We start from the raw sequence: 24,824 nt of genomic DNA on the forward strand, positions 1-24,824 counted from the left end.
CTTTCCGTCTCTCTTCCTCTTCCTTTCCGTCTCTCTTCCTTTCCGTCTCTCTTCCTTTCCATCTCCCTCTCCCTCTTCCTCTCCGTCTCTCTCTTCCTCCTTTCCCTCTTCCTTTCCGTCTCTCTCCCTCTTCCTTTACGTCTCTCTTCCTTTCCGTCTCTCTTCCTTTCCGTCTCTCTTCCTTTCCGTCTCTCTCCCTCTTCCTTTCCGTCTCTCTCTCCCTCTCCCTCTTCCTCTCCATCTCCCTCTTCCTTTCCGTCCCTCTCCCTCTCCGTCTCTCTCTTCCTCTCCGTCTCTCTCTTCCTCTCCGTCTCTCTCTTCCTCTCCCTCCTCTTCCTCTCCGTCTCTCTCTTCCTCTCCCTCTCCCTTTCCGTCTCTCTCCCTCTTCCTTTCCGTCTCTCTTCCTCTCCCTCTTCCTTTCCCTCTCCCTCTTCCTTTCCGTCTCTCTCTCCCTCTCCCTCTTCCTCTCCATCTCCCTCTTCCTTTCCGTCTCTCTCTTCCTCTCCGTCTCTCTCTTCCTCTCCGTCTCTCTCTTCCTCTCCCTCCTCTTCCTCTCCGTCTCTCTCTTCCTCTCCCTCTCCCTTTCCGTCTCTCTCCCTCTTCCTCTCCGTCTCTCTCTTCCTCTCCGTCTCTCTTCCTCTCCCTCCTCTTCCTCTCCGTCTCTCTCTTCCTCTCCCTCTCCCTTTCCGTCTCTCTCCCTCTTCCTTTCCGTCTCTCTTCCTCTTCCTTTCCGTCTCTTCCTTTCCGTCTCTCTTCCTTTCCGTCTCTTTCTCTCTTCCTTTCCGTCTGTCTCCCTCTTTCCCTATTTTCTTTGTTTTGGGACTCAAAACAAAAAGCTCCTTAAATAGCGAAGCCTGAAGTAAAGATGCCAGCTTGTTCTAATGTTTTCAGACAATTTCCAAATCAAAAACCAGACTATGTTTCAAGAACGCTGAAAGGGCGACTTGGAAAGAGACTAGGGGGAAAGCATGATGTACTATTAAATAAGCCGTGAAGGCATTAGTTTAGTCTGTGTGTGTTTGCCATTGTCGATATTTTGATTCTGCATTGGTCTGTAGCATGGACGGACCTGTGACGATGTGAAAGGAGAACTTCGTGAAAAGGCACAGCAAACACGGCAACTAGGGCTGGCACAATTATCGTGTATACGACAATTATGGACTATAACCGTGAACATAAAATTTTTTGTGTCATAATCGTCTTAATGCATTCGTTTTAGGAGAAGGGGGATTCAACTTTATATTCAAGTAGATAAAGTTTACACAATAGCAGTTTTTCACTTCTATATGAAGTGGGTAAATTTGGTAATCATTTTATGGGCAGAATGTGCATGGTCAGGAGGAGAAGCTTCATTTCCAAAAGTTCTAAGCGGTTAAAACCATTTGTTTTTGAGACCGGTGTGTCACCAAAGTTGTGTTGGATTCATTTGGTATGTCATAGCTAATTTTCAAAGATGTATTATCATACAAGCTCAATAATTTTTTTTACAATTATGACAATAACGTGGCTATTTGCATGACAATTAATAGTTACCTAAAATTCCATAATCATTACAGCCCTAACTGCAACATTGCAGTTTAATTATTGCTGACATTGCACAATCAATATTGTTAAGGGACGTGTCCACTCTCGTCCCCCATACAGGCTGTTATCAGATATTGATGTTACCAGGAACGAAGAAAGTCAACACGGTTGATTTGTCATTGATTTTCAGGTTCATCAAGTTTGTTGACAGTTTTTTTATTATGTCTCTTGGCCCGTCCTTAGTTAACCTGGCATATAACCAGGGACAGAAAAACACAAAACGTGATTAAGTGTTTGGCTCATTCACAGAAAATGTGGGATTTCCAATAGGGTACGAGAAAGCCACAAAGACCTGACAGAAAGCTTGCAATTAAACGCCTAATTTGGTTTTGATGTCATCCCAGAAAGGAGCATCTGCTTAGTCGTCATGTTACTATGTGGTCAGACTAAATTTACTTAAGCATAAAAAAACTCTTAAGAGCGACATTTTGTTTAACCAGTATTGCACCACATTTCATTACTCATACTAAGCAGTAATTTCTCAAATTTTTGGACCCATTTCAGTTCTCTTTTATGAACTGCTACTACAGGCTTGCAGTTTAAGAGTCCTGAGCCATGGCTCTACTGAAATATCATTTCCTTTCCTGCTTTTATTTCTATATTTTTTTTTGCAGCAAAAAAAGAAAGCGAGGAAAAGTGACATGACAGGAAACGACAAAACCGAACATTATACGATGGTTTTCTCTTTCTTGGAAAAACAAAAAAATGCAGCACAAGCATCAGGTTGCCTCCATCTTGTGGCTTCCACTGGCCTGCCAGTATCCAGCAGCTCACGGAGGACAGCCAAGAGTCCCACAGTTCGAACCCTCAGTGTCTAAGCTACTATTACACACACACACACACACACACACAGACCGACCAACCATGTAAAGACGAGGTCGAAGCCATTGTCATTGGCTAGGAGCACCGAGCCGACGGTTATTAACAAATGTTTACGACGAATAAGAACCCGAGGATAGACTTCCAAAATAACTTCAAGTGCAAAGAAATGAAATAAAAAGGTGTCCTTTTTTTTCTCTTTCTGTCCTTCCCTCTTTCATGGAGGGAACAGAATGTACTGGGAGCTGCAGGCAGGAAGAGTGGCTAAGGCCCTAATGATATGGTGCATGATTGTAACCTTGGTACGGCACAGCGGCCCACTTTAGTTCACCGGTGGCTGGGAGTGCTTTCACTTCCAAAACGCTTTGGCGTCGTTGGCGCCAGTTCCCGATCTGGCCCATCTCTCTCACTCTTGTCTCTTACTACTCCTTTCACTTTCTCTCTGTCCCTTTCCTGGTCTTTATAACACTATGTTGCTCCTCCATTTTCTCTGTTTCTTGTGTGTTTTCAATTCCCCACTTCTTCTCTCTTTTTTTAAATCTCTTAGTCCTGTTCCTTCGCTCTTGTGCTCACTGGCTTATCTTCACCCTTCTGCGGCCTCCTCCTTGTGAAGTCTTCAGTGAATCTTGTCCTCTTTCACTCTGGAGGGACCGATCCTTGCAGAGCCCCCTCTCCTACCCACCACACCTTATACAACCCTGTATCCCTCTGACCTGGACCCTTTCAACCAGGGCATTTCAAGGCTTTTACTTTATTTTACCTAGAAGTTTCAGGTTTTATTAGTCGTACACTACATGACCAAAAGTATGTGGACACCTGCACGTCGACCATCTCATTCCAAAGTCATGGGCATTAATATGGAGTTGATCCCCGCTTTGCTGCTATAACAGCCTCCACTCTTCTGGGAAGGCTTTCCACTAGATGTTGGAACATTGCTGCGGGGACTTGCTTCCATTCATCCAAAAGAGCATTAGTGAGGTCGAGCACTGATGTTGGGCGATTAGGCCCGCAGTCGGCGTTCCAATTCATTCGAAAGGTGTTTGATGGGGTTGAGGTCAGGGCTCTGTGCAGGCCAATCAAATTCTTCCACACCGATCTCGACAAACCATTTCTGATTGGACCTCGCTTTGTGCACAGGGGCATTGTCATGCTGAAACAGGAAAGGGCCTTCTCCAAACTGTTGCCACAAAGTTGGAAGCACATAATTGTCTAGAATGTCATTCTATGCTGTAGCTTTAAGATTTCCCTTCACTGGAACTAAGGGGCTTAGCCCGAACCATGAAAAACAGCCCCAGACCATTATTCCTCCTCCACCAAACTTTACAGTTGACACTATGCATTCGGGCAGGTAGCGTTCTCCTTGCAGCCACCACACCCAGATCTGTCCGTTGGACTACCAGATGGTGAAGCGTGATTCATCATTCCAGAGAACGCGTTTCCACTGCTCCAGAGTCCAATGGCGGCGAGCTTTACACCACTCCAGCCGACGCTTGGCATTGCACATGGTGATCTTAGGCTTGTGTGTGGCTGCTCAACCATGGAAACCCATTTCATGAAGCTCCCGACGAACAAGTGTTTTAAATTGTGCAGTGTTAGCAATAGTAAATAAGCAGCAGCAGTTGTGATGTGTGTAGCGGGTGTGCTAAGGTGTGGAGAGTAGGCAGGTCAGCTGTGATACAAGTCCGTATTCAACATCCATCCATGTCTGAGGATGCCGGGAGATGACGTGGAAACCGGCTACTAGGGGCAACAGTGAACGCTGTTACCTTCAAGTAGGCTTTGGCTTTGCTGTGGACGGGGGTGGGGGACGGGCATAAGCATCTGCTTCTGATTCCAAGGGTAGCAAGTTCGAATCCAGCAATAAAAAGTTGTTTTTGATATTTTTTGTTTTAAGCCTATCCCAAACCTTAACCCTTACCTTAACCATTTTGGAGTTGACTCAGAATTCTTAAGGTTAGGCATTAATGCCTAAACATAACCCTAACCTTAAACATTCAGAGTTAATGCCTAAACTTAACCTTAAACACTTCGAAATTTGAGGTTTGGAATAACTTCGAAATTTTACGTTTGAGAAACATGGATGAACATCTAATTCTGATGTGAGACTGTGAGAGCTTGAAGTGGAGAGTCAGTTCAGTTCAAGTGTTCAGCAGTCTGATGGCTTGTAGATACCAACAGGCTCGGAGACATTTTCTATCAGACCTCGTGCTCCGATACCGTCTGCCCGACGGTAAGGGAGTTAACAAATCAAATTGTATTAGTCACATACACATATTTTGCAGATGTTATTGCGAGTGTAGCTAAATGCTCGTGGCTGGGTTGTGGGGGTTTCTTGACGATGCTGCAGGACTTCCTCAGGCACCGTTTCCAGTAGATGTCCTGTATTGGTGGGATCACGGCCCCAGTGATGTACTGGGCCGTCTTCACCACCCACTGGAGGGCCTTTCGGTTGTGGAAGGCCCCTTTTTTTTCTCTTCCTTTTGGCAGTTGCTCAGTGCCCCCTTCCACCTTGCTCCCATGCCGCAGCTTTATTAATCTCAATGACAATTAGAGTAAAAAAGGGGGCGTGAGGTTAAGTAATGAACTTCCCCTCCAGATTGCAGGAAATGGAGGGAGCCTAAGCGGGACAGAGTTCAGGCGCCCTATTTTCAACTTTTTCCTCTGTTGTTCACGGTGCAGAGTACAGCACAGAGGCAACGCAAAGTCTGGGTTGTGAGAATGGATGCACTTGTGGATACATTGACCGGGATGACTTCACGTGATGAGACCTCTGTCAATCAAACACCTGTGTCGTTCACTAGCTCAGAGGCACGGTAAGGATTCTCGTTCTGTCTGTCCCTCACCGGCTCCCATCCCTCTAGCTGCAGTGCTCTGGTTGGTTCTGAACAGACATATTTGTGAGGAATGTGCTCAGGAAAACAGGGGCGTTTGTCGCTTCCCCCTCCAGGTTTTTCATAATTGACAAACAAAGCAAAGTTCTCTCAGAAATGAAATGGCGTGTTCCTTTGTCTCACCGCCGCCTCCTTCCAAACCTGTTCTTGCCCAAACAACTCCACACCTTTGCCAATGTGCCATGATAATGAAGACAAATCTTGTGATCACATTCGAGCAATCATTCAGAATGCTTGGCATTTGGCACAGGCGTCTAGAGAAGCCAAAATATGAAAGGGTGTAGCTCCTCTCGTTCCTCGTGGGTAGCCAGGGGTGCAGTCTTCTGGTTTCACGTTGTGCCTGAGAGACTCATTCCTTTGCCCCTCCGTTGGACTGGCCTGATGCAGCTAATGAGGCCATGGCTCCGATAAGCGCAGGTATGTTGATCGTCTTGGCAGAGGTTGCCTTGCCAGAGTCGCTTTGCACGCACTGCTGGTTCTTAAAAGTGTTTCGCTGGTGTGGTTGGCATGCATGTCTAAGAGGGGAGGCAGGGACTGACCTGGCACCACGATAGGGGGGTGACTGCCAAGATGGGAGTCCGGCCCCTGGGGCCATTTGGACCAGGCCTGGACCGAGATCAGAGCACTTTCAGCTGTTCTGACCCAAAATACGTGAATACCAGACTTAACAGGCAACATCTGAATGATGTTACACGAGAGTAAATTGTTTTATTTGGCCCAGGACAGGACAGGCAGTTCTCAGAACCCTTGCTAATACGTTGTGCCTTATTTTCAATTTGAAAGCTACAATTATTTTATGGACTCCCAGCAATCCCTAAAAGATTACAAAACCGCCAGACGTCATGAAAGAGGAGAATAATTAAACCTCTGTCGCGAAATGCTTTGATTTTAAAATGTGATGTTTTATGAAATAATCATTGCCATATTTACACTCTGGGAATCTTGAACAAGCCGTTTAATGAATTGTGGGCGGAGTGGTTGTGGAGCATTACACAAAATGAAACGAGAAAAACAAACATTGGGCTCTGTTGAAATGGGCCTTAACAACAGTTTTACAATAGACCAACATTCAAAAGACAGATGGAAGGATTCAAGTTTGGACTAAGTGTGTTACTCATACGCACACCTAAGGGTTATTATACTGTTACGGCTAGTTTGTTGGCTAAAAGGCATTCACGGTCTTTGTCGTTGACCTTGTGTGATTCACAAACTCAATCCCTCTAGTATTCATCTTTCTGTACTACCAAGTTCAGCCCTCTTATTTTGACCTATCACTTTTCTTCTCCTGGCTCCCTTACTGCTAGGAACTGCTGTGCTTTTAGAACGGAGGCTAATTGAATCGGGAGGAGGGGGGGGCAAGAAGGAGAGGTATTGATGGGGGTTGGTGGGTTGTAAGTGATTATGTGTGCAGATGACGTCCACTCCTGGTTCGAAAGTCCCAGTGGGGGATGGGAGAGATGGTTTTAGACAAGCACCTGAGTCACGCAGGGGAGGAAAGCATCAACGATTAGATTTATGGAAGATGTGCAGCCTGACAGGCTGGCTCTTTTTTGTTCATGTCCTGCATTACCATCATCAGAGAGGGTTACCATCACCAGGGGGTTACCAGATGTCTGTTCAGTAGCTTTGTGTAGGTGGAGATTATTTCATTCAAACAGTGTTGTTGTAAATGGGACTAGGTTGAGGACTATTGTCCCCATTTATAGTTTGAACATCCAATAGAAAAGAAAGCCTGCTGATATTCCTGGTCTGACTGTGAAATACGGACAGTTTTTATCTACATTGTCCTAATCATGAGTGGTGTGTAGCAATGCCCTATGGCCGTTGCTGTCAGCAGAAACGCCAGTGAGAAATCGATGCTTGGGCATTGGAGGAGGCAGCAGGATGCAAGAAGGTGGGAGTAGCGTTCTTTTGAATGCTACCCCCCAGTCTCCAGTGGCCATAAGAGAAGGCAAGGTGAAATGTATCCTCGTAGAATTGCAGTCGGAGCGTTTTTTTAACTTCCATGGTCTGTCAGTTTGGTTGTCGTGATCTTGTTGATCTTCAGTCTAGGTTACTGTGTACATTTGACTGACAGAGCACCTGCATGTATGTATGCTGCTCTTTGTTCTCACCCGTTCTGCCGGCCCTTTGCAGTACTGTGTGGATTTGACGCAGCTCTTCTCATGGTTTGTGTTGCAGTAATCAGGTGGAACTGTGAAATCAATTACAGGCAAACCAGCCCTCTCACTGTCTCTCTCTCTCTCTCTGTCTCTCTCTCTCTCTCTCTCTCTCTCTCTCTCTCTCTCTCTCTCTCTCTCTCTCTCTCTCTCTCTCTCTCTCTCTCTCTCTCTCTCTCTCTCTGTCTCTGTCTCTGTCTCTGTCTCTGTCTCTCTCTCTCTCTCTGGGCTACATGCTTTCACCATCTTCTCTTTCACCGTCCTCAGGCCTCTTTTACATCTCAGCAAACTGGACTTAATTATGCTACAGTGTGTGATGCCTGCTAATGAATGTGGGAAATTGAGGGAATTTCTTGTTACGTGTTATTTCTCAACAGTTACTTTCAGTTTTGCTGATACTTTGAATCACTTTGACGACATTGAGGTCAGTGAGGAATAATTCGATACTGTGGAGAATTCTGTTGTAACTTGGTTCCTTTTTTTCTCTTTCAGATGATCGACACCCATGTTGACCATCAAGCTGAGGGAAGTTGAAGGAATAAGACCCAACCAAAGGAAAAAGGGAGAAGACGTGGGGAAAGGATAAAGGGACTGGGCACAACCCAACATTAGACTTGTGACTTATCATTTCAACCAGAGAAGGACTGCCACACAAATGTGGACCACCCAAAAAGTGTTCAAATAATATCTTTGCATCAAGAGGACAACATCAATAATCTCTGCAATGTCTGAAAACAAAGACATAACGAGTCGCCACCTGCAGCACAAGCTGCAGAGCCTGGGGCGACGGCTGGACGAGCTTGAGGAGGCCACCAACAAGCTCCAGAAGTCTGAAGATGAGCTGCTGGATCTGCAGGACAAGATCATCCAGGCAGAGGGCAGCAACTCCTCCATGCTGGGTGATGTTGAGGCGCTGCGCAAGCGCCTGCTAAAGATTGAAGGCAAGGACGAGGAGGTGTGCAAGGCAGAGTACCTCTGCCGTACGGTGCGGGAGAAACTGGAGGAGGAGGAGAGCTTGACCCAGGACCTTAAGTCTGAGATTGAGCGCCTGCAGAGGAGGATGGCTGAGCTGGAGAAGTTGGAAGAGGCCTTCGGCAAGAGCAAGTCGGACTGCAGCCAGCTGTGCCTCAGTCTCAACGAGGAGAAGAACCTGACCCGGAAACTGTCCTCTGAGCTGGAGGCCCTCAAGGCCCGTGTGAAGGAAGTGGACACGTCAGAGGTAAGGCTGGACCGGGCAGAGCTGTTCCTGGCAGGGGAGCTGGAGAAGCTCAAGGGCCTCACTCAGACTTTTGTGAGCGAGAGGAAGAGGCTCCTGGAGAAGCAAAAGGAGGATGAGAAGCTTATACTAAAACTGACAGAAAAGCTGGAGCATCAGAAGAACAGGATTGGCCCAGTAGATCCCAGACGCACAGACTTGAGGGACCTCCGCATTGAAGATGACCTCTCATCCGGCCTGACCAGCAAGCTGGGGCGCAAGAAGAGCCTGGACTACCTGAAACTGGGCGACGACTTTGGGCTAAGAAACAAGTCAGAGAACGAGAAGAATAGCCTTGATGGCCAGGAAGACAACAAAGTCAAGGAACTCACCCAGGAAGTGGAGAGGCTGAAGAACCGGCTGAAGCAACTGGAGCTGGTGGAGGAGGATCTTAAGAACACAGAGTCCAAGAATGGAGAGCTGCAGGAGAAGTTCCAACAGGAGAGATCTCGTAGCCGAGCCCTCAACGATCAGGTGGAGCAGCTTAGAATGCAGCTGTGCGGAGGCAGCAGTCACGGCAATGGAGGACCTAGCAGTCCAGCAAAGGTCCTTGAGAATGGCAAGGCAGAGAATGAGGAGATCAATGTCCGGGGTGGGTTCAGGCAGGACAAGCCCAAGTACAGGCCTGCTGCAGCTGCAGAGCCAGCCACCCCCAAGTACAAGAGCAGAGAGCTGTCCCCGCAGCACAAGAGGGAGACCAAGCTGAGGAGCAAAGAACTGAGCAACTCTGAGGAATGTTCTCCAAAGTCTGTCAGGAGGGCACTCAGTCCTGCACACAAGAGCAGGAGAACACCCAAGACTGGAGCAACTGCCTCTGACAATGGAGTGAAAGAAATAGGCAGAGGGGTAGAGGAGAAAACAACAAGGGGAGCAGCCCATACTCCTGTTAGCACATCTTTGAGTGACAGCAAGAAGCTCTCTGTTCTTAGTCGCTACCCTCCAGCAGCTAATGACCAGAAGCCATGGAAGCCATCTCAGAAACCAAGTGAGAGTGAAAGCAAAAAAAGCCAAGTGGATACATTTTCTAGATTGTGTGTCGGTAGTGACAGTGAGTCGAACAATTCTGATGTGGTGCCTGAAAGTTCAAGCAAGAGCAACAGTGTCTCCCCACCTGAAAAGGATGCATTTGCGTCTGACCTGGAGTCTGTGGACCAGGTTCAAGATGCTTTTCCTGTGTCAAACCTCTCCAAAGCCAATGGGTCATACACTGCCTACAAGTCCCACGTGTCCCCGATTGTCAGTGATCATGGCTCTGAGGGCCACTCCTCGGCCTCTGAGACTGAATCACCTGGGTCCAGGCCCTCGGCACCAGAACCTGTGCCCGAGGTGGCAGAATTGAGCAGCAGAACCTCCACCACTCCCACGTGCTCCAGATACTCTCGCGTTCAGTCAGAGGGCTCCTCCACCAGGAGCTCGATTGACGAGGAGCAGCACAGTCTGTTGGTGGCAGAAGGAGGATCCCTGGAGCACACTCACACCCCATCAGGTATAGAGCTCCGCAGGGTCTGCAGCCCACGGGAAGCCCTGAGGTCAAAGGCAGTCATCAAGCCAGCCATCGTGGAAATTGATAGGAAGGAAGTCATGATATCTGGAGGTGGGGCAGAGCCCTTGACCTCCAATGGCAAGCCCAAAATCTCCACGAAACCCGTCCTGACCACCAGCAAGATGACCAGCAGCATCACTATCTACCCCAACGATCCCAACTCATCCAGGACCAGCAGCCGCAGCAGCAGTGTATCCAGCGAGCCACCAGTCAAGGAACGCCATATGTCCACCAGCAACATTGTCATCGGCCCCAGTGAGCACAGGGGGAGCATCTCCATCCCCTATGAGATCTCCATCCCCAAGAGAGAGATCACACCCCGACCATCCATGGATGGCCCTGACGAAGCAGATCAACCAGGGGTGCTAGGGATAGCCCGTGCGGAGACGCACCTACTCTCCCAAAGCAGCTTCAGCCTCCAGTCACTGGAGACCACCTCCGACTTCAACAACGACATAGAGTCGGGTTTCGAGAGCAGCAGTAGCAGCACTACCACCGTCACCAGCTGGAGGAGCCACCACCACGGCCACCACACCTCCCAGGACGACAGCCTCCCAGAGATGAGAAACGTGACGGTGCGAAGCACCTGGAGGAACAGGGGGGCGGCATCCGTGGACGAGCCTGGCCGGGGGGCCAGGATGGACGGGATGGTCTCTGAGGACGAGGCAGAGTCGGCTACCACATGGAGGGCTTACCGCGCCACAACGGTCCTGGACACGGAGGAGACGGTAAACGCCACAAGGGCTGCTACATCCCGGACAGCCAAGCCTTCCCCAGCAGAGCTGTACATGCGCAGGATCAACAACAGTGTGGTGACCACCAGGGACATCGCAGAGCCAGTGTGCCGGAGCAAGAGCTCCCTGTCGCCCACTGAGGGAGGTCTGCAGAGGAGTATCCCCCACCAGCCCGTCAGCTCTCAGAAGCTTGTTCCCTGGCGGACACAACCAATGGTGAGGACAACCTCTGTACTGTTTACAAACTGTCTTTCAGAAAACTAGTGTTCTTATACTTCCACCATCTGCTTACAATAGCTCTTGAGCCTGTTGCATATCTGGTCATTGAGTCTAGGCAAGGAAATGTTCAGAGATATTTGTCTGTATTAATATGATTAACATGTCCTTGCAGTGGTGCTCAACATATGTTTTCATAAGGTTTACGTTGGATGTCTAAGCTTTGTCTTGACACATTACATCTGGAACTTTGACATGATGACAGATAACTTGTCAAACAAGTATTTTTTAGTTATTTCTAAGGAGTAAGAGGGGGAGGATTTCTCTGTTTTTACTGTAACTAAATCTTTGAACATGTTGGGCACCAAACGGCCTTGAGTCTTGGCTCTGAGTGCATACCTACATGTAAAAGTACTCTCTTTACTTGTACTTTGCCAATGGCAATACAGTATATACAGTGAGGGGAAAAAAGTATTTGATCCCCTGCTGATTTTGTACGTTTGCCCACTGACAAAGACATCATCAGTCTATAATTTTAATGGTAGGTTTATTTGAACAGTGAGAGACAGAATAACAACAACAAAATCCAGAAAAACACATGTCAAAAATGTTATAAATTGATTTGCATTTTAATGAGGGAAATAAGTATTTGACCCCTCTGCAAAACATGACTTAGTACTTGGTGGTAAAACCCTTGTTGGCAATCACAGAGATCAGACGTTTCTTGTAGTTGGCCACCAGGTTTGCACACATCTCAGGAGGGATTTTGTCCCACTCCTCTTTGCAGATCTTCTCCAAGTCATTAAGGTTTTGAGGCTGACGTTTGGCAACTCAAACCTTCAGCTCCCTCCACAGATTTTCTATGGGATTAAGGTCTGGAGACTGGCTAGGCCACTCCAGGACCTTAATGTGCTTATTCTTGAGCCACTCCTTTGTTGCCTTGGCCGTGTGTTTTGGGTCATTGTCATGCTGGAATACCCATCCACGACCCATTTTCAATGCCCTGTCTGAGGGAAGGAGGTTCTCACCCAAGATTTGACGGTACATGGCCCCGTCCATCGTCCCTTTGATGCGGTGAAGTTGTCCTGTCCCCTTAGCAGAAAAACACCCCCAAAGCATAATGTTTCCACCTCCATGTTTGACGGTGGGGCTGGTGTTCTTGGGGTCATAGGCAGCATTCCTCCTCCTCCAAACACGGCGAGTTGAGTTGATGCCAAAGAGCTCGATTTTGGTCTCATCTGACCACAACACTTTCACCCAGTTCTCCTCTGAATCATTCAGATGTTCATTGGCAAACTTCAGACGGGCCTGTATATGTGCTTTCTTGAGCAGGGGGACCTTGCGTGCGCTGCAGGATTTCAGTCCTTCACGGCGTAGTGTGTTACTAATTGTTTTCTTGGTGACTATGGTCCCAGCTGCCTTGAGATCATTGACAAGATCCTCCCGTGTAGTTCTGGGCTGATTCCTCACCGTTCTCATGTTCATTGCAACTCCACGAGGTGAGATCTTGCATGGAGCCCCAGGCCGAGGGAGATTGACAGTTCTTTTGTGTTTCTTCCATTTGCGAATAATCGCACCAACTGTTGACACTTTCTCACCAAGCTGCTTGGCGATGGTCTTGTAGCCCATTCCAGCCTTGTGTAGGTCTACAATCTTGTCCCTGACATCCTTGGAGAGCTCTTTGGTCTTGGCCATGGTGGAGAGTTTGGAATCTGATTGATTGATTGCTTCTAAGAGTGTGCTCCTAATCTCAGCTTGTTACCTGTATAAAAGACACCTGGGAGCCAGAAATCTTTCTGATTGAGAGGGGGTCAAATACTTCTTTCCCTCAATAAAATGCAATTCAATTTATAACATTTTTGGCATGCGTTTTTCTGGATTCGTTTGTTGTTATTCTGTCTCTCACTGTTCAAATAAACCTACCATTAAAATTATAGACTGCTCATTTCTTTTCAGTGGGCAAACGTACAAAATCAGTAGGGGATCAAATACTTTTTTCCCTCACTGTATCATGTGTACTTACATTGCTAATCTTTGGAAAATATACTCCAGAAAACACCAACTGTAGCTTTCTGGTGTGTCCACTTTGAGTGTTCAGACGCTATTTTTCACTGACCCCAGGCCTAAAACTTTAAGCTTAGCACAGCAGTTCTCTGAGCCTGATGCCGAAGTAAGCAAAAAGAAAAAAGCGAGGGAGGATGAAAGTGGAAAGACCTCAACATGGGGGGAAAAAGGTTAGAAAAACCTCAAGGGAAAGACTGCTTGTATTTTTTGTGCCTGAGCTTACCAACTGTGCCCTGCCAAGCCGGTGTCCTATTCCTGACATAATTGAAGATGGGCTTTGTTCAAAGGCTCACCTCCATGTAGCTGGCCTCCATTTGACTCTGTTTTACTCAATTTCCCACAATGCACTGGATACAACAGTTTTCAAGTCTCTGGTGTCAGATTTTCAGATGCATATTAAGCATGACTTGTAGTCTGGTCGATTATGTGTGAGAGGAAGGCCTTTTGTCAGCATAGGACGCTTGACAGGGACGCTTGGTCATTCCTCTGACTGTCTGACACATTCCCTTTTATTAAAGCACATATGAGATACGAGCTTGTTCACACTAACTGGCAGAAAGTGAGTCAATCTGACATGTACTGACAGCCCTGCACGCGTGCACACAGCGAGATGAGCATGTATTTGATATAAAGAATGAATTTAGAGAATGCAGAAAATAAGTCACTGCACACACACACACAAACACACACACACACACACACACGGATAGAAAGTGGACGATTTAATCGCATTGCTGACTGTTAGAATCAATGTGAATGTACCATGCCGAGTACCATGCATACTTGAATCTACCCATCAATGGTTAGCTCTGTCCACTCTTCACACTCCCCCACAACATAGAATAACAAGCTTTTAGTTTCACACACAGTTGTAATGCATGTCTAGAACTGTCATTCTTCTCACCCCACAGCCACTTACAGTGGGGAGACTCACAACTCCAGACGAGCTAAAGATTATACAGGGCATCAAATAGATTAGGTAAAAATGACAACTGTCTCACAGTAAAATGACTTGTCCAATAGTGTGCTGTTTGTCAAATGGCTACGCTAACACTAGCAAACCCAGGGAACTGGCTACAATAACACCTCAATTTGTCACACTGACAAACTAGACTAGTGGATGGGAATCTAGTGTTTTCCTGCAGATAAACTGGACATAACCAGGGATGAAGATTGATGTTGCTAGTCACAAACCCCCTATGCCCCCTCACCCCTGTCATCCATAAGCCATTTTCATATTAATCTTCCATGGTGCATATCCTATGAAGGCGAAAAAAACAAGCTTATTGATAGAGATGTAATTGAAATGGTCTTTCTGGGCTGTTTTGTGTCATTCGTAACTGCTTCATAACTCATACTAACTCAAGTTATGTTTATTTAATACAAGCAATAAGCAGGCATGTGTTGGTCTTATGGGTCGTCGCACAACAGTGATGCTTGTTGTTGTTGTTGTCGTAGCCACTGAACTGTACTTTTCTGGGTTCCAGCTGATTAGGAGGGGATTAGGGGTCGCGAACCCACTGTGACCTGTCTGGTCAGGGGTCAAGGGGGTCAGGGCTCCCTATTTAACAAATCTGCAGATGGGTCATTGTCACTCTTGGTTATCCGGTTGGCCGATGGGGCTCGGTTTGATACTGTGCAACTCACCCAGCTCCTCTCGCAGTCAAAACAAACAAATAGGGCTCCGGCCCCAAGCCCTCCGCCAACCCTTTCATCTCCAGCCAAGTGAGCCATTAAAAAAATTACATGACGGCAACACGGCCCTTAGATCTATAATTACCGTCACTCTTGCCTTATAAAGCCCCTCCCCCTCCTAACCATCATTATAAACCGGGTGGTTCGAACCCTGAATGCTGAGTAGCTGCTCTAATTACATTGGAATCCAGTTTATAATAGCAATAAGACTCCTCAGGGGTTTGTGATATATGGCCAATATACCACGGATAAGGGCTGTGTCCAGGCACTCCGCGATGCGTCGTACATAAGAACAGCCCTTAGCCGTGGTATATTGACCATATACCACACCACCTCGGGCCTTATTGCTTAAATAACCTTCAATATATCAGCCTGACACCTAACCCTTCTGATGAACAGCCTAATTTGTTGTGCTTTCTTTGTGTTTCAATCACTCGTTGTCGCCTTGCCCTTGGCACCCTCCCGCAGGGAATATGATTATAAGTGAACAGAGCTTATTTCCAAAATGCCTCTCTGTGAACTTCACTAAAGGCAGTCGTCCTCTCTTATTCCAGTTGTGTATTTCGTATTCGTTAGTAAAGGGCTTGAGGCATCAATACCGCATTATTGTCAAATGGTAGTGCTTTTACAGTGATGATTAGCCATGGACAGTGATCGCAGTGTCAAAGGTCAACTGTTAGTGAGATGTGCATCAATAACCACCATGGACATCTCTCCCATTGTTTGTCTGTACACAGCTCTGCTGTCTCAGGGTGACGTTTAATTTATTAGGTTGAGTTTGAGTTTATTTTTATGTTTACAGGGACAGTGCACATTAATCAATGTTTCAGTGAAAGTGCCGGTTTGCTATATCAATCAGGGTTTGACAACAACTGTGTATGGCAGGTCTGCCTATCATTTTATTTATTCATGTATTTTTATTTAACCTTTATTTAACCAGGTAAGCCAGTTGAGAACAAGTTCTCATTTACAACTGTGACCTGGCCAAGAATAAAGCAAAGCAGTGCGGAAAAAACAACAACAACACAGTTACATATGGGATAAACAAAACGTACAGTCAATAACACAATAGAAAATCTATATACAGTGTGTGCAAATGTAGTAAGTTATGGAGGTAAGGCAATTAATTGGCCATAGTGCAAAATAATTATAATTATAATTTAGTATTAACACTGGAGTGATAGATGTGCAGAAGATGATGTGCAAATAGAGATACTGGGGTGCAAATGAGCAAAATAAATAACAATATGGGGATGAGGTAGTTGGGTGGGCTAATTACAGATGGGCTGTGTACAGGTGCAGTGATCGGTAAGCTGCTCTGACAACTGATGCTTAAAGATAGTGAGGGAGATAAGTGTCTCCAGCTTCAGAGATTTTTGTAGTTCGTTCCAGTCATTTGCAGCAGAGAACTGGAAGGAATGGCGACCAAAGGAGGTGTTGGCTTTGGGGATGACCAGTGAGATATACCTGCTGGAACGATACTACGGGTGGGTGTTGCTATGGTGACTAATGAGCTAAGCTAAGGCGGGGATTTGCCTAGAAGGGATTTATAGATGACCTGGAGCCAGTGGGTTTGGCGACGAATATGTAGTGAGGGCCAGCCAACGAGAGCGTACAGGTCACAATGGTGGGTAGTATATGGGGCTTTGGTGACAAAACGGATGGCACTGTGATAGACTACATCCAATTTGCTGAGTAGAGTGTTGGAAGCTATTTTGTAAATGACATCGCTGAAGTCAAGGATCGGTAGGATAGTCAGTTTTACGAGGGCATGTTTAGCAGCATGATTGAAGGAGGCTTTGTTGCGAAATAGGAAGCCGATTCTAGATTTAACTTTGGATTGGAGATGCTTAATGTGAGTCTGGAAGGAGAGTTTACAGCAGGGGTGTCAAACTCATTTTAGCTCAGGGGCCACATGGAGGAAAATCTATTCCCAAGTGGGCCGGACCGGAAAAATCATGGTATATATAACTTAAAAACAACAACTTCAGATTGTTTTCTTTGTTTTAATATGATCAACATACAACATAAAGCTGGAGCCTGAGGACAGTGTGTCCAAAATAGTACAAGCACAACATCACTATTAATCATAAAACACCTAAAGTTTATTTGAAAATTATAAAGAAAAAGAACACACAAACACACAATGCCTCAGTGATTAACAGAACTGTTTCACAGATCACAGAACTATATCAGGGTGTCATTTCTCAGGCAGAAATGTAGATAAAAATAATGAAATCATGTTCCCCAAACAAGTGCAAGAACCACAGAGTCAAGAATAGGTTAAATATACAAATAAAATAAAAACAATTAAAAACAATAGCACATCAACATAAAAACATATAAACATAAAGCTGGAGCCTGAGGACAGTGTCCAAAAGCACAACATCACTATTAATCATAAAACACCTCAAGTTATTTGAAAGTTCTGAGGACAAAGAACACACAAACACACAATGCCTCAGTGATTCACAGAAGTATATCACAGATCACAGAACTATATCAGGGTGTCATTTCTCAGGCAGAAATGTAGATAAAAATAATGAAATCCTGTTCCCCAAACAAGTGCAAGAACCACAGAGTCAAGAATAGGTTAAATATACAAATAAAATAAAATCAATTAAAAACAATAGCACATCAACATAAAAACATATAAACATAAATCTGAAAGCGTTGCTCAAACTCCCGTAACAGTCCCGTTATTTTATCTTTGAACCGCTTCATGTCTGCCACATGTTGGGTCGCGCACACATTTTTCAGACAGGGGAAGTGAGCTGCATTACCACCGGCAAGTTGCGTCTCCCACAATGACAGCTTCAACTTGAAAGAACGTATGCTGTCATAATACTGCGTGACAACTTTGTTGCGCCCTTGCAGCTGTTTGTTCAAGTTATCCAGGTGCTCTGTAACATCCACCATAAATGCAAGGTCCTGCATCCATTCTGCGGAATGAAATTCTAACACTGGTTTGCCCTTTTCTTCCATGAACTGTTCAATTTCTTCTCGTAAATCAAAGAAACGCCTCAGCACAGCACCTCGGCTTAACCATCTTACCTCAGTGTGGTATGGCAGGCCATAGATGTGGTCTTTCTATCTGAGAAGGCTGTCAAACTGACGGTGATTCAGGCTTCTGGATCGGATGAAATTAACAGTTTGGATGACCACCTTCATGACGTTATCCATCTTTAATGACTTGCAACACAAAGCCTCCTGGTGCAAAATACAGTGAAAAGTCAAAAAATCACGTCCTCCATTTGCAGATTGCACTTTCTCTCTGAACTTTGTCACAACGCCTGCTTTTTTCCCGATCATTGAGGGCGCACCATCTGTAGCCAGGCTGACAGCGCGGGACCAGTCCACTCCGACCCTGTCCAGCGCGCCGACGAGTGCTGTAAAAATATCAGCTGCTGTCGTTGTATCTGTCATCGGCACCAACTCCACGAACTCCTCGTGACGGTTAATGTGTCATCAACTCCGCGGATGAAAATGGCCAGTTGTGCAACATCTGTAATGTCCGTGCTTTCATCAATTGCAACCGAAAACGCAATAAATGACTTTACTTTTTGCTTCAACTGGCTGTCCAAATCCACTGAAAGATCGGAAATCCTGTCTGCAACTGTGTTTCTTGTCAGGCTGATATTTGCAAAAGCCTGCCGCTTTTCAGGGCACACAATCTCCGCTGCCTTCATCATGCATGTTTTTACAAATTCACCCTCACTAAATGGTTTTGAAGCCACTGCGATTTCATTAGCAATGAGGTAGCTAGCTTTCACTGCAGCGTCACTGATGTCTCGGCTGTGAGTAAACACAGACTGCTGTTTCTTCAGACCCGCCAACAGTTCATTCACCTTCTCTCATCTCCGCTGTCCTTGAAAGTTGTCATATTTGTCGGCATGAAGACTCACATAGTGGCGACGAAGGTTATATTCTTTCAGCACTGCAACATGCTCTGAACACACCAAACATACAGCTTTCCCATTCAATTCCGGGAATAAATAGGATGACTTTCTTGGAACACTCTGCACTCTGCGTCCACTTTTCTCTTTTTTGACAGAGACATATTGGGGCAATGAGGGTGCCAAAGCACATAATGTTAAAAGTAGAAGCCGTAATAAATATCGCGGGCAAAACAAAGTAGCTCATTGGCTGCACGTGCTTGACCTACTTGCTCTGCCCCGGTATAAACAGTTTGCTTGCTTAACACAATTGCGCCATCCAGTGGAAGCAATTGGAACAGCAGTTTATTTTATTGAAAAATTGCAGCGCATTTTTATACTTTACAAAATTATATTTAAAAAAATATTTAAAAAATTCTAACCAGACACCTAGGTATTTGTAGTTGTCCACATATTCTAAGACAGAGCCGCTGAGAGTAGTGATTCTAGTCGGGCAGGCGGGTGCAAGCAGCGTTCGATTGAAGAGCATGCATTTAGTTTTACTAGCGTTTAAGAGCAGTTGGAGGCCACGGAAGGAGTGTTGTATGGCATTGAAGCTCGTTTGGAGGTTTGTTAACACAGTGTCCAATGAAGGGCCAGATGTATACAAAATGGTGTCGTCTGCGTAGAGGTGGATCTGAGAGTCACCAGCTGCAAGAGCGACATCATTGATATACACAGAGAATAGAGTCGGCCCGAGAATTGAACCACGCCCATAGAGACTGCCAAAGGTCCAGACAACAGGCCCTCCGATTTGACACATTGAACTCTAGTTGAGAAGTAGTTGGTGAACCAGGCGAGGCAGTCGTTTGAGAAACCAAGGCTATTTAGTCTGCCAATAAGAATGCGGTGATTGACAGAGTCAAAAGCATTGGCCCTGTCAATGAAGACGGCTGCACAGTACTGTCTTATCGATCGCTGTTATTATATCGTTTAGGACCTTGAGCGTGGCTGAGGTACACCCATGACCAGCTCGGAAACCAGATTGCATAGCGGAGAAGGTACGGTGGGATTCTAAATGGTCGGTGACCTGTTTGTTAACTTGGCTTTCAAATACTTTCGAAAGGCAGGGCAGGATGGATATAGGTCTGGAACAGTTTGGATCTAGAGTGTTACCCCCTTTGAAGAGGGGGATGACCGCAGCAGCTTTCCAATCTCTGGGGATCCCAGACGATACGAAAGAGAGGTTGAACAGGCTGGTGGGTTGCGACAATTTCGGTGGCTAATTTTTAGAAAGAAAGGGTCCAGATTGTCTAGCCCAGCTGATTTGTAGGGGTCCAGATTTTGCAACTCTTTCAGAACATCAGCTATCTGAATTTGGGTGTAGGAGAAGTGGGGGGGGGCATGGGCAAGTTGCAGCTGGTGGCCGGGGTAGGGGTAGCCAGGTGGAAAGCATGACCAGCCGTAGCAAAATGCTTGTTGACATTTTCGATTATTGTAGATTTATCGGTAGTGACAGTGTTTCCTAGCCTCAGTGCAGTGGGCAGCTGGGAGGAGGTGCTCTTATTCTCCATGGACTTTACAGTGTCCCAAAACTTTTTGGAGTTAGTGCTACAGGATGCAAATTTCTCTTTGAAAAAGTTAGCCTTTGCTTTCCTAACTGATTGTGTATATTGGTTCCTGACTTCCCTGAAAAGTTGCATGTCGCGGGGGCTGTTCGATGCTAATGCCGTACGCCACAGGATGTTTTTGTGCTGGTCAAGGGCAGTCAAGTCTGGGGTGAACCAGGGGCTATATCTATTCTTAGTTCTGAATTTCTTGAATGGGCCATGCTTATTTAAGATGGAGAGGAAAGCACTTTTAAAGAACAACCAGGCATCCTCTACTGACGGAATGAGGTCAGTATCCATCCAGGATACCTGGGCCAGGTCAATTAGAAAGGCCTGCTCGCTGAAGTGTTTTAGGGAGCGTTTGACAGTGATGAGGGGTGGTCGTTTGACCGCGGACCCATTACGGACGCAGGCAGTGATCGCTGAGATCGAAGTTGAAGACAGCGGAGGTGTATTTAGAGGGTAAATTAGTCAGGACGATATCTATGAGGGTGCCCATGTTAACGGATTTAGGGTTGTACCTGGTAGGTTCCTTGATAATTTGTGTGAGATTGAGGGCATCTAGTTTAGATTGTAGGATGGCCGGGGTGTTAAGCATATCCCAGTTTAGGTCACCAAGCAATAAGAACTCTGAGGATAGATGGGGGACAATCAATTCACATATGGTGTTCAGGGCACAACTGGGGGCTGAAGGGGGTCTATAGCAAGCGGCAACAGTGAGAGACTTATTTCTGGAAAGGTGGATTTTTAGAAGTAGAAGCTCAAACTGTTTGGGCACAGACCTGGATAGTATGATAGAGCTCTGCAGGCTATCTCTACAGTAGATTGCAACTCCGCCCCCTTTGGCAGTTCAATCTAGACGGAAAATGTTGTAGTTGGGAATGGACATTTCTGAATCTTTGGTGGCCTTCCTAAACCAGGATTCAGACACTGCTAGAACATCAGGGTTGGCTGAGTGTGCTAACGCAGTGAATAACTCAAACTTAGGGAGGAGGCTTCTGATGTTAATATGCAAGAAACCAAGGCTTTTGCGATTACAGAAGTCAACAAATGATAGTGCCTGGGGAGCAGGAGTGATACTGGGGGCTACAGGGCCTGGGTTAACCTCTACATCACCAGAGGAACAGAGGAGGAGTAGAATAAGGATACGGCTAAAGGCTTTAAGAACTAGTCTTCTAGTGTGTTGGGTACAGAGAAGAAAAGGGGCCGATTTCCGGGCGTTGTAGAATTGATTCAGGGCATTATGTACAGACAAGGATATGGAAGGATATGAGTACAGTGGAGGTAAACCTAAGCTATGGGTAAAGATGAAAGAGAGGGCATCACTGGAGGCACCGATTGAGCCGGTCTCCGCGTGTGTGGGGGGTGGGACAAAGGATCTATCTGAGACAGGTTGAGCAGGACTGGGGGCTCTACATTAAAAAAATACAGTTAATATAGAACTAACCGAAACAGCAATAGGCAAGGCATATTGACATGGGAGATGGGCATAAAGCAGTCACAGGTGTTATTCGAGAGAGCTAAGACAACAGCTGGTAATGGCGACGAAAGTTTGAGCTGAGGCTAAACAGATCAACAAGATGGGGTACCGTATAAAGTAACAGTCCAGCAGGCATCAGCTGTGTAGCTGAGTGATCATAAGGTCCAGTGAACAGCAATAAGTAAGTCCGGGAGCAGTTCAGTGGCTGCTACGCTACAGGCTAGATGGAGGCACGGCTGTTTATTGCGTGTGCTAGCGGGCCGGGGCTAGCAGATGGATCTTTGTGGTCATCGCAACGGGAAGCCTGTTGAAACCACATCAGACGATTAATTCGGCAGACCAGTCGTGATGGATCGGCGGGGCTCCGTGTCAACACTAGGAGGTCCTGTCCGGTTGACAGAGAGGTAGATAGACGGGAGATGGGCCTGGCTCGAGGCTAGCTCAAGGCTAACTGGGGTTAGCTTCAGGACAGTGGTGATTAGTGGTGATTAGCCAACAACTACAACAGCCATTCGGTTGCAGCTAGCTAGTTGCGATGATCCGGTGTTAAGGTCCAGTGATAGCTCGATAGCGCGATGTGCAGACTGGCCGATAATTGTCCAGGCTAGAGCTGGCTGGTAGGTAGCGCAGGCCACGGCCACGGACAATGGTGAAGACCGCTAACGGTGGCTATAGCAAGTAGCTAGTTAGCTGGCTAGTTTCAGCCAGAGTTTTTTTTTGTCATTTTAGCAGACGCTCTTATCCAGAGCGACTTACAGGAGCAATTAGGGTTAAGTGCCTTGCTCAAGGGCACGTCGACAGATTTTTCACCTAGTCGGCTCGGGGATTAGAACCAGCGACCTTTCAGTTACTGGCACAACGCTCTTAACCACTAAGCTACCTGTATGAGGAAATAATAGAATCCGTTCCACATTGGGTGAGGCGGGTTGCAGGAAAGTATATTTAGTTAAAGGATGGAAAGTGAGATTGAGAAATATATACGAAAAAGACAAAACAAAAAACTGGCTATTTACATGAGGACACTACAGAAAACATGACCGCACTGCTATGCCATCTTGGATCATGTGGATCATGAAGCCTCTATCTCCCATCATTGATCAGCTAAAGTTTTTGCACCCACATTTTTCTATCAGTTTTCGATTATAGAAATTGAAGTTGATCCTGACTTCTTAACCTCTGTCTGTTATTACCCAAATTAAAGTTAGCCAGGCTAGCCCCACACAATCAATAGCCATTCTTACCTCTAGGTACAGCACAGAATGTCAGTGTTGTTTTTCCAGCCCATTGTAAAACTATGAAACCTCAGATGGGTATGTGAATGGACTGTGAATTTATGGTTGGCTGTGGACCGTTGGTCGATCTGGCTGATCGAGATACGAAAACATCCTTTGTGCGAGTCAGTCAAACCCAGTGGCAACAAAGTGAAACGCGGGGCCCTTGTGGTCATTCTGGTTGGTTTTCGCCCAACTTTAACCAAAAGGTCTGGAAAAACAATCTGTGCTGGAGTTGAACTTGGACGATTCCACGTACAAGAGCTGGTAGGTGGTTAAAACATCAGACAGAGGAGATGCCAATGGCCTGTAAGAAAAGTGATTGAGAAATGGGTTCCACAATGTATGTTAAAGCTATTAAATTATTTCCTGGACAAAGCGCTTGAAAACATATTTTAATAACCAGCTTGAATTAAGGCTTCTCTGAAACATATTACCTTGGGTGTAATGAGCATTGTCTGCTTGGAGGGAACAGGGAACATAAGTTTAAAACATGACCAAGACGAGACATATTTAATGTTGAAGCAATGGCTTGTTCTGCAAGGCATGTAATGCATGTAACACTCCAGTTGTGGTGTCCTTGAGGTAAACTATTTCTATGATGGTTGGCCTTGATTCTGTGCTGTATTTTAAGACAAAGATGTTGTCATGACTACTGCCTAAAGGGGTGTTTTTAGAACTGAGTCAATTTTAGGCTATGTCAAGTCTATTGTTTTAACTCAAGAAAATCAATGTACTATTTTTCGTAACAGAAAAGGGATTAGCAAAGATTTGCACAAGGATAAACTTTTTAACTTTATCTCAAAACAAAAATTGGGTCTGGATTTGATGTATCGTTTTTGATCGTTACTTTCTAAAAAATACCAGCCTCCAATCATAAGATATTTGAGTGAAGCATGAACAAAGCAGGTTTGTGATGAGGGCTTCAGCACTTGGCGTTCCTAGGACATTTCCTCTGCTCATGTGGCAGATCAAATTGCCTAACAACGTTTAAAACCTCCAGTAGAAATATTTTCTGAAATTAAGATTTAGTAATGTCCCTAGTACCTCACACAGAGGAAATTAACTTGGAGAATGTTCCTTCTGGGATTTTTGCACACATAGCTTATTTAGGTCACTCAACTTCAAGACTTTAGTGTAGGTCCACCCAACCCGGAAACTTTTTCATACACTTTTGTTAGAATAAGGAGTCATGTCAACTATCTGCATCAACAGGAAAATGTCAAGATTGCTCAGAAAATAATGCTGTGGTTTGGTGTACATTTGGTGTTCAATTGTACATTTGGTGTTCATGAAGCCTAATTTACATATGATTACACTCGAAGTACAGCGGGACCCAACTGTTCAGTGGTAATGCTGTAATCAATGCAGAATGTACTCTGGTCATTTCCTCCTTTTGGGGTGAATAAAACAGGAAGTTGCCCTGTTTGGCCTGCCCTGCCCGTTTGGCAGCCCCGAGCGTTGTAACAGGCTTCCTGTCTGCCTGCCCGTCATCCCTGGAAAATGCAGAGCGGCCATTAAGGGTAATTGGCAACGTTCTGCAGCAGCAGGCAGGATGGGATTCCAGCCGCCTGTCACTAATTACAGTACTACAGCCTTTTTAAAACTGAAATCACAGGCCTTTGCTT

General features: G+C 45.9%; 1 protein-coding gene across 1 annotated transcript in view; it reads left to right on the top strand.

Annotated features, from left to right (window-relative positions):
- The window catches only part of LOC121538977 (leucine zipper protein 1), a 74,903-nt gene that overhangs the window by 46,231 nt on the left and 3,848 nt on the right, over positions 1-24,824 (top strand). The window contains exon 3 of the mRNA XM_041847139.1: positions 7,946-11,201. Within this exon, the coding sequence (XP_041703073.1) occupies positions 8,178-11,201 (3,024 nt within the window). The 5' untranslated portion in view covers positions 7,946-8,177. The remainder of the gene's footprint in view (positions 1-7,945; positions 11,202-24,824) is intronic.

The sequence above is a fragment of the Coregonus clupeaformis genome, unplaced genomic scaffold (assembly GCF_020615455.1).
Source record: "Coregonus clupeaformis isolate EN_2021a unplaced genomic scaffold, ASM2061545v1 scaf0007, whole genome shotgun sequence".
Classification (NCBI taxonomy): domain Eukaryota; kingdom Metazoa; phylum Chordata; class Actinopteri; order Salmoniformes; family Salmonidae; genus Coregonus; species Coregonus clupeaformis.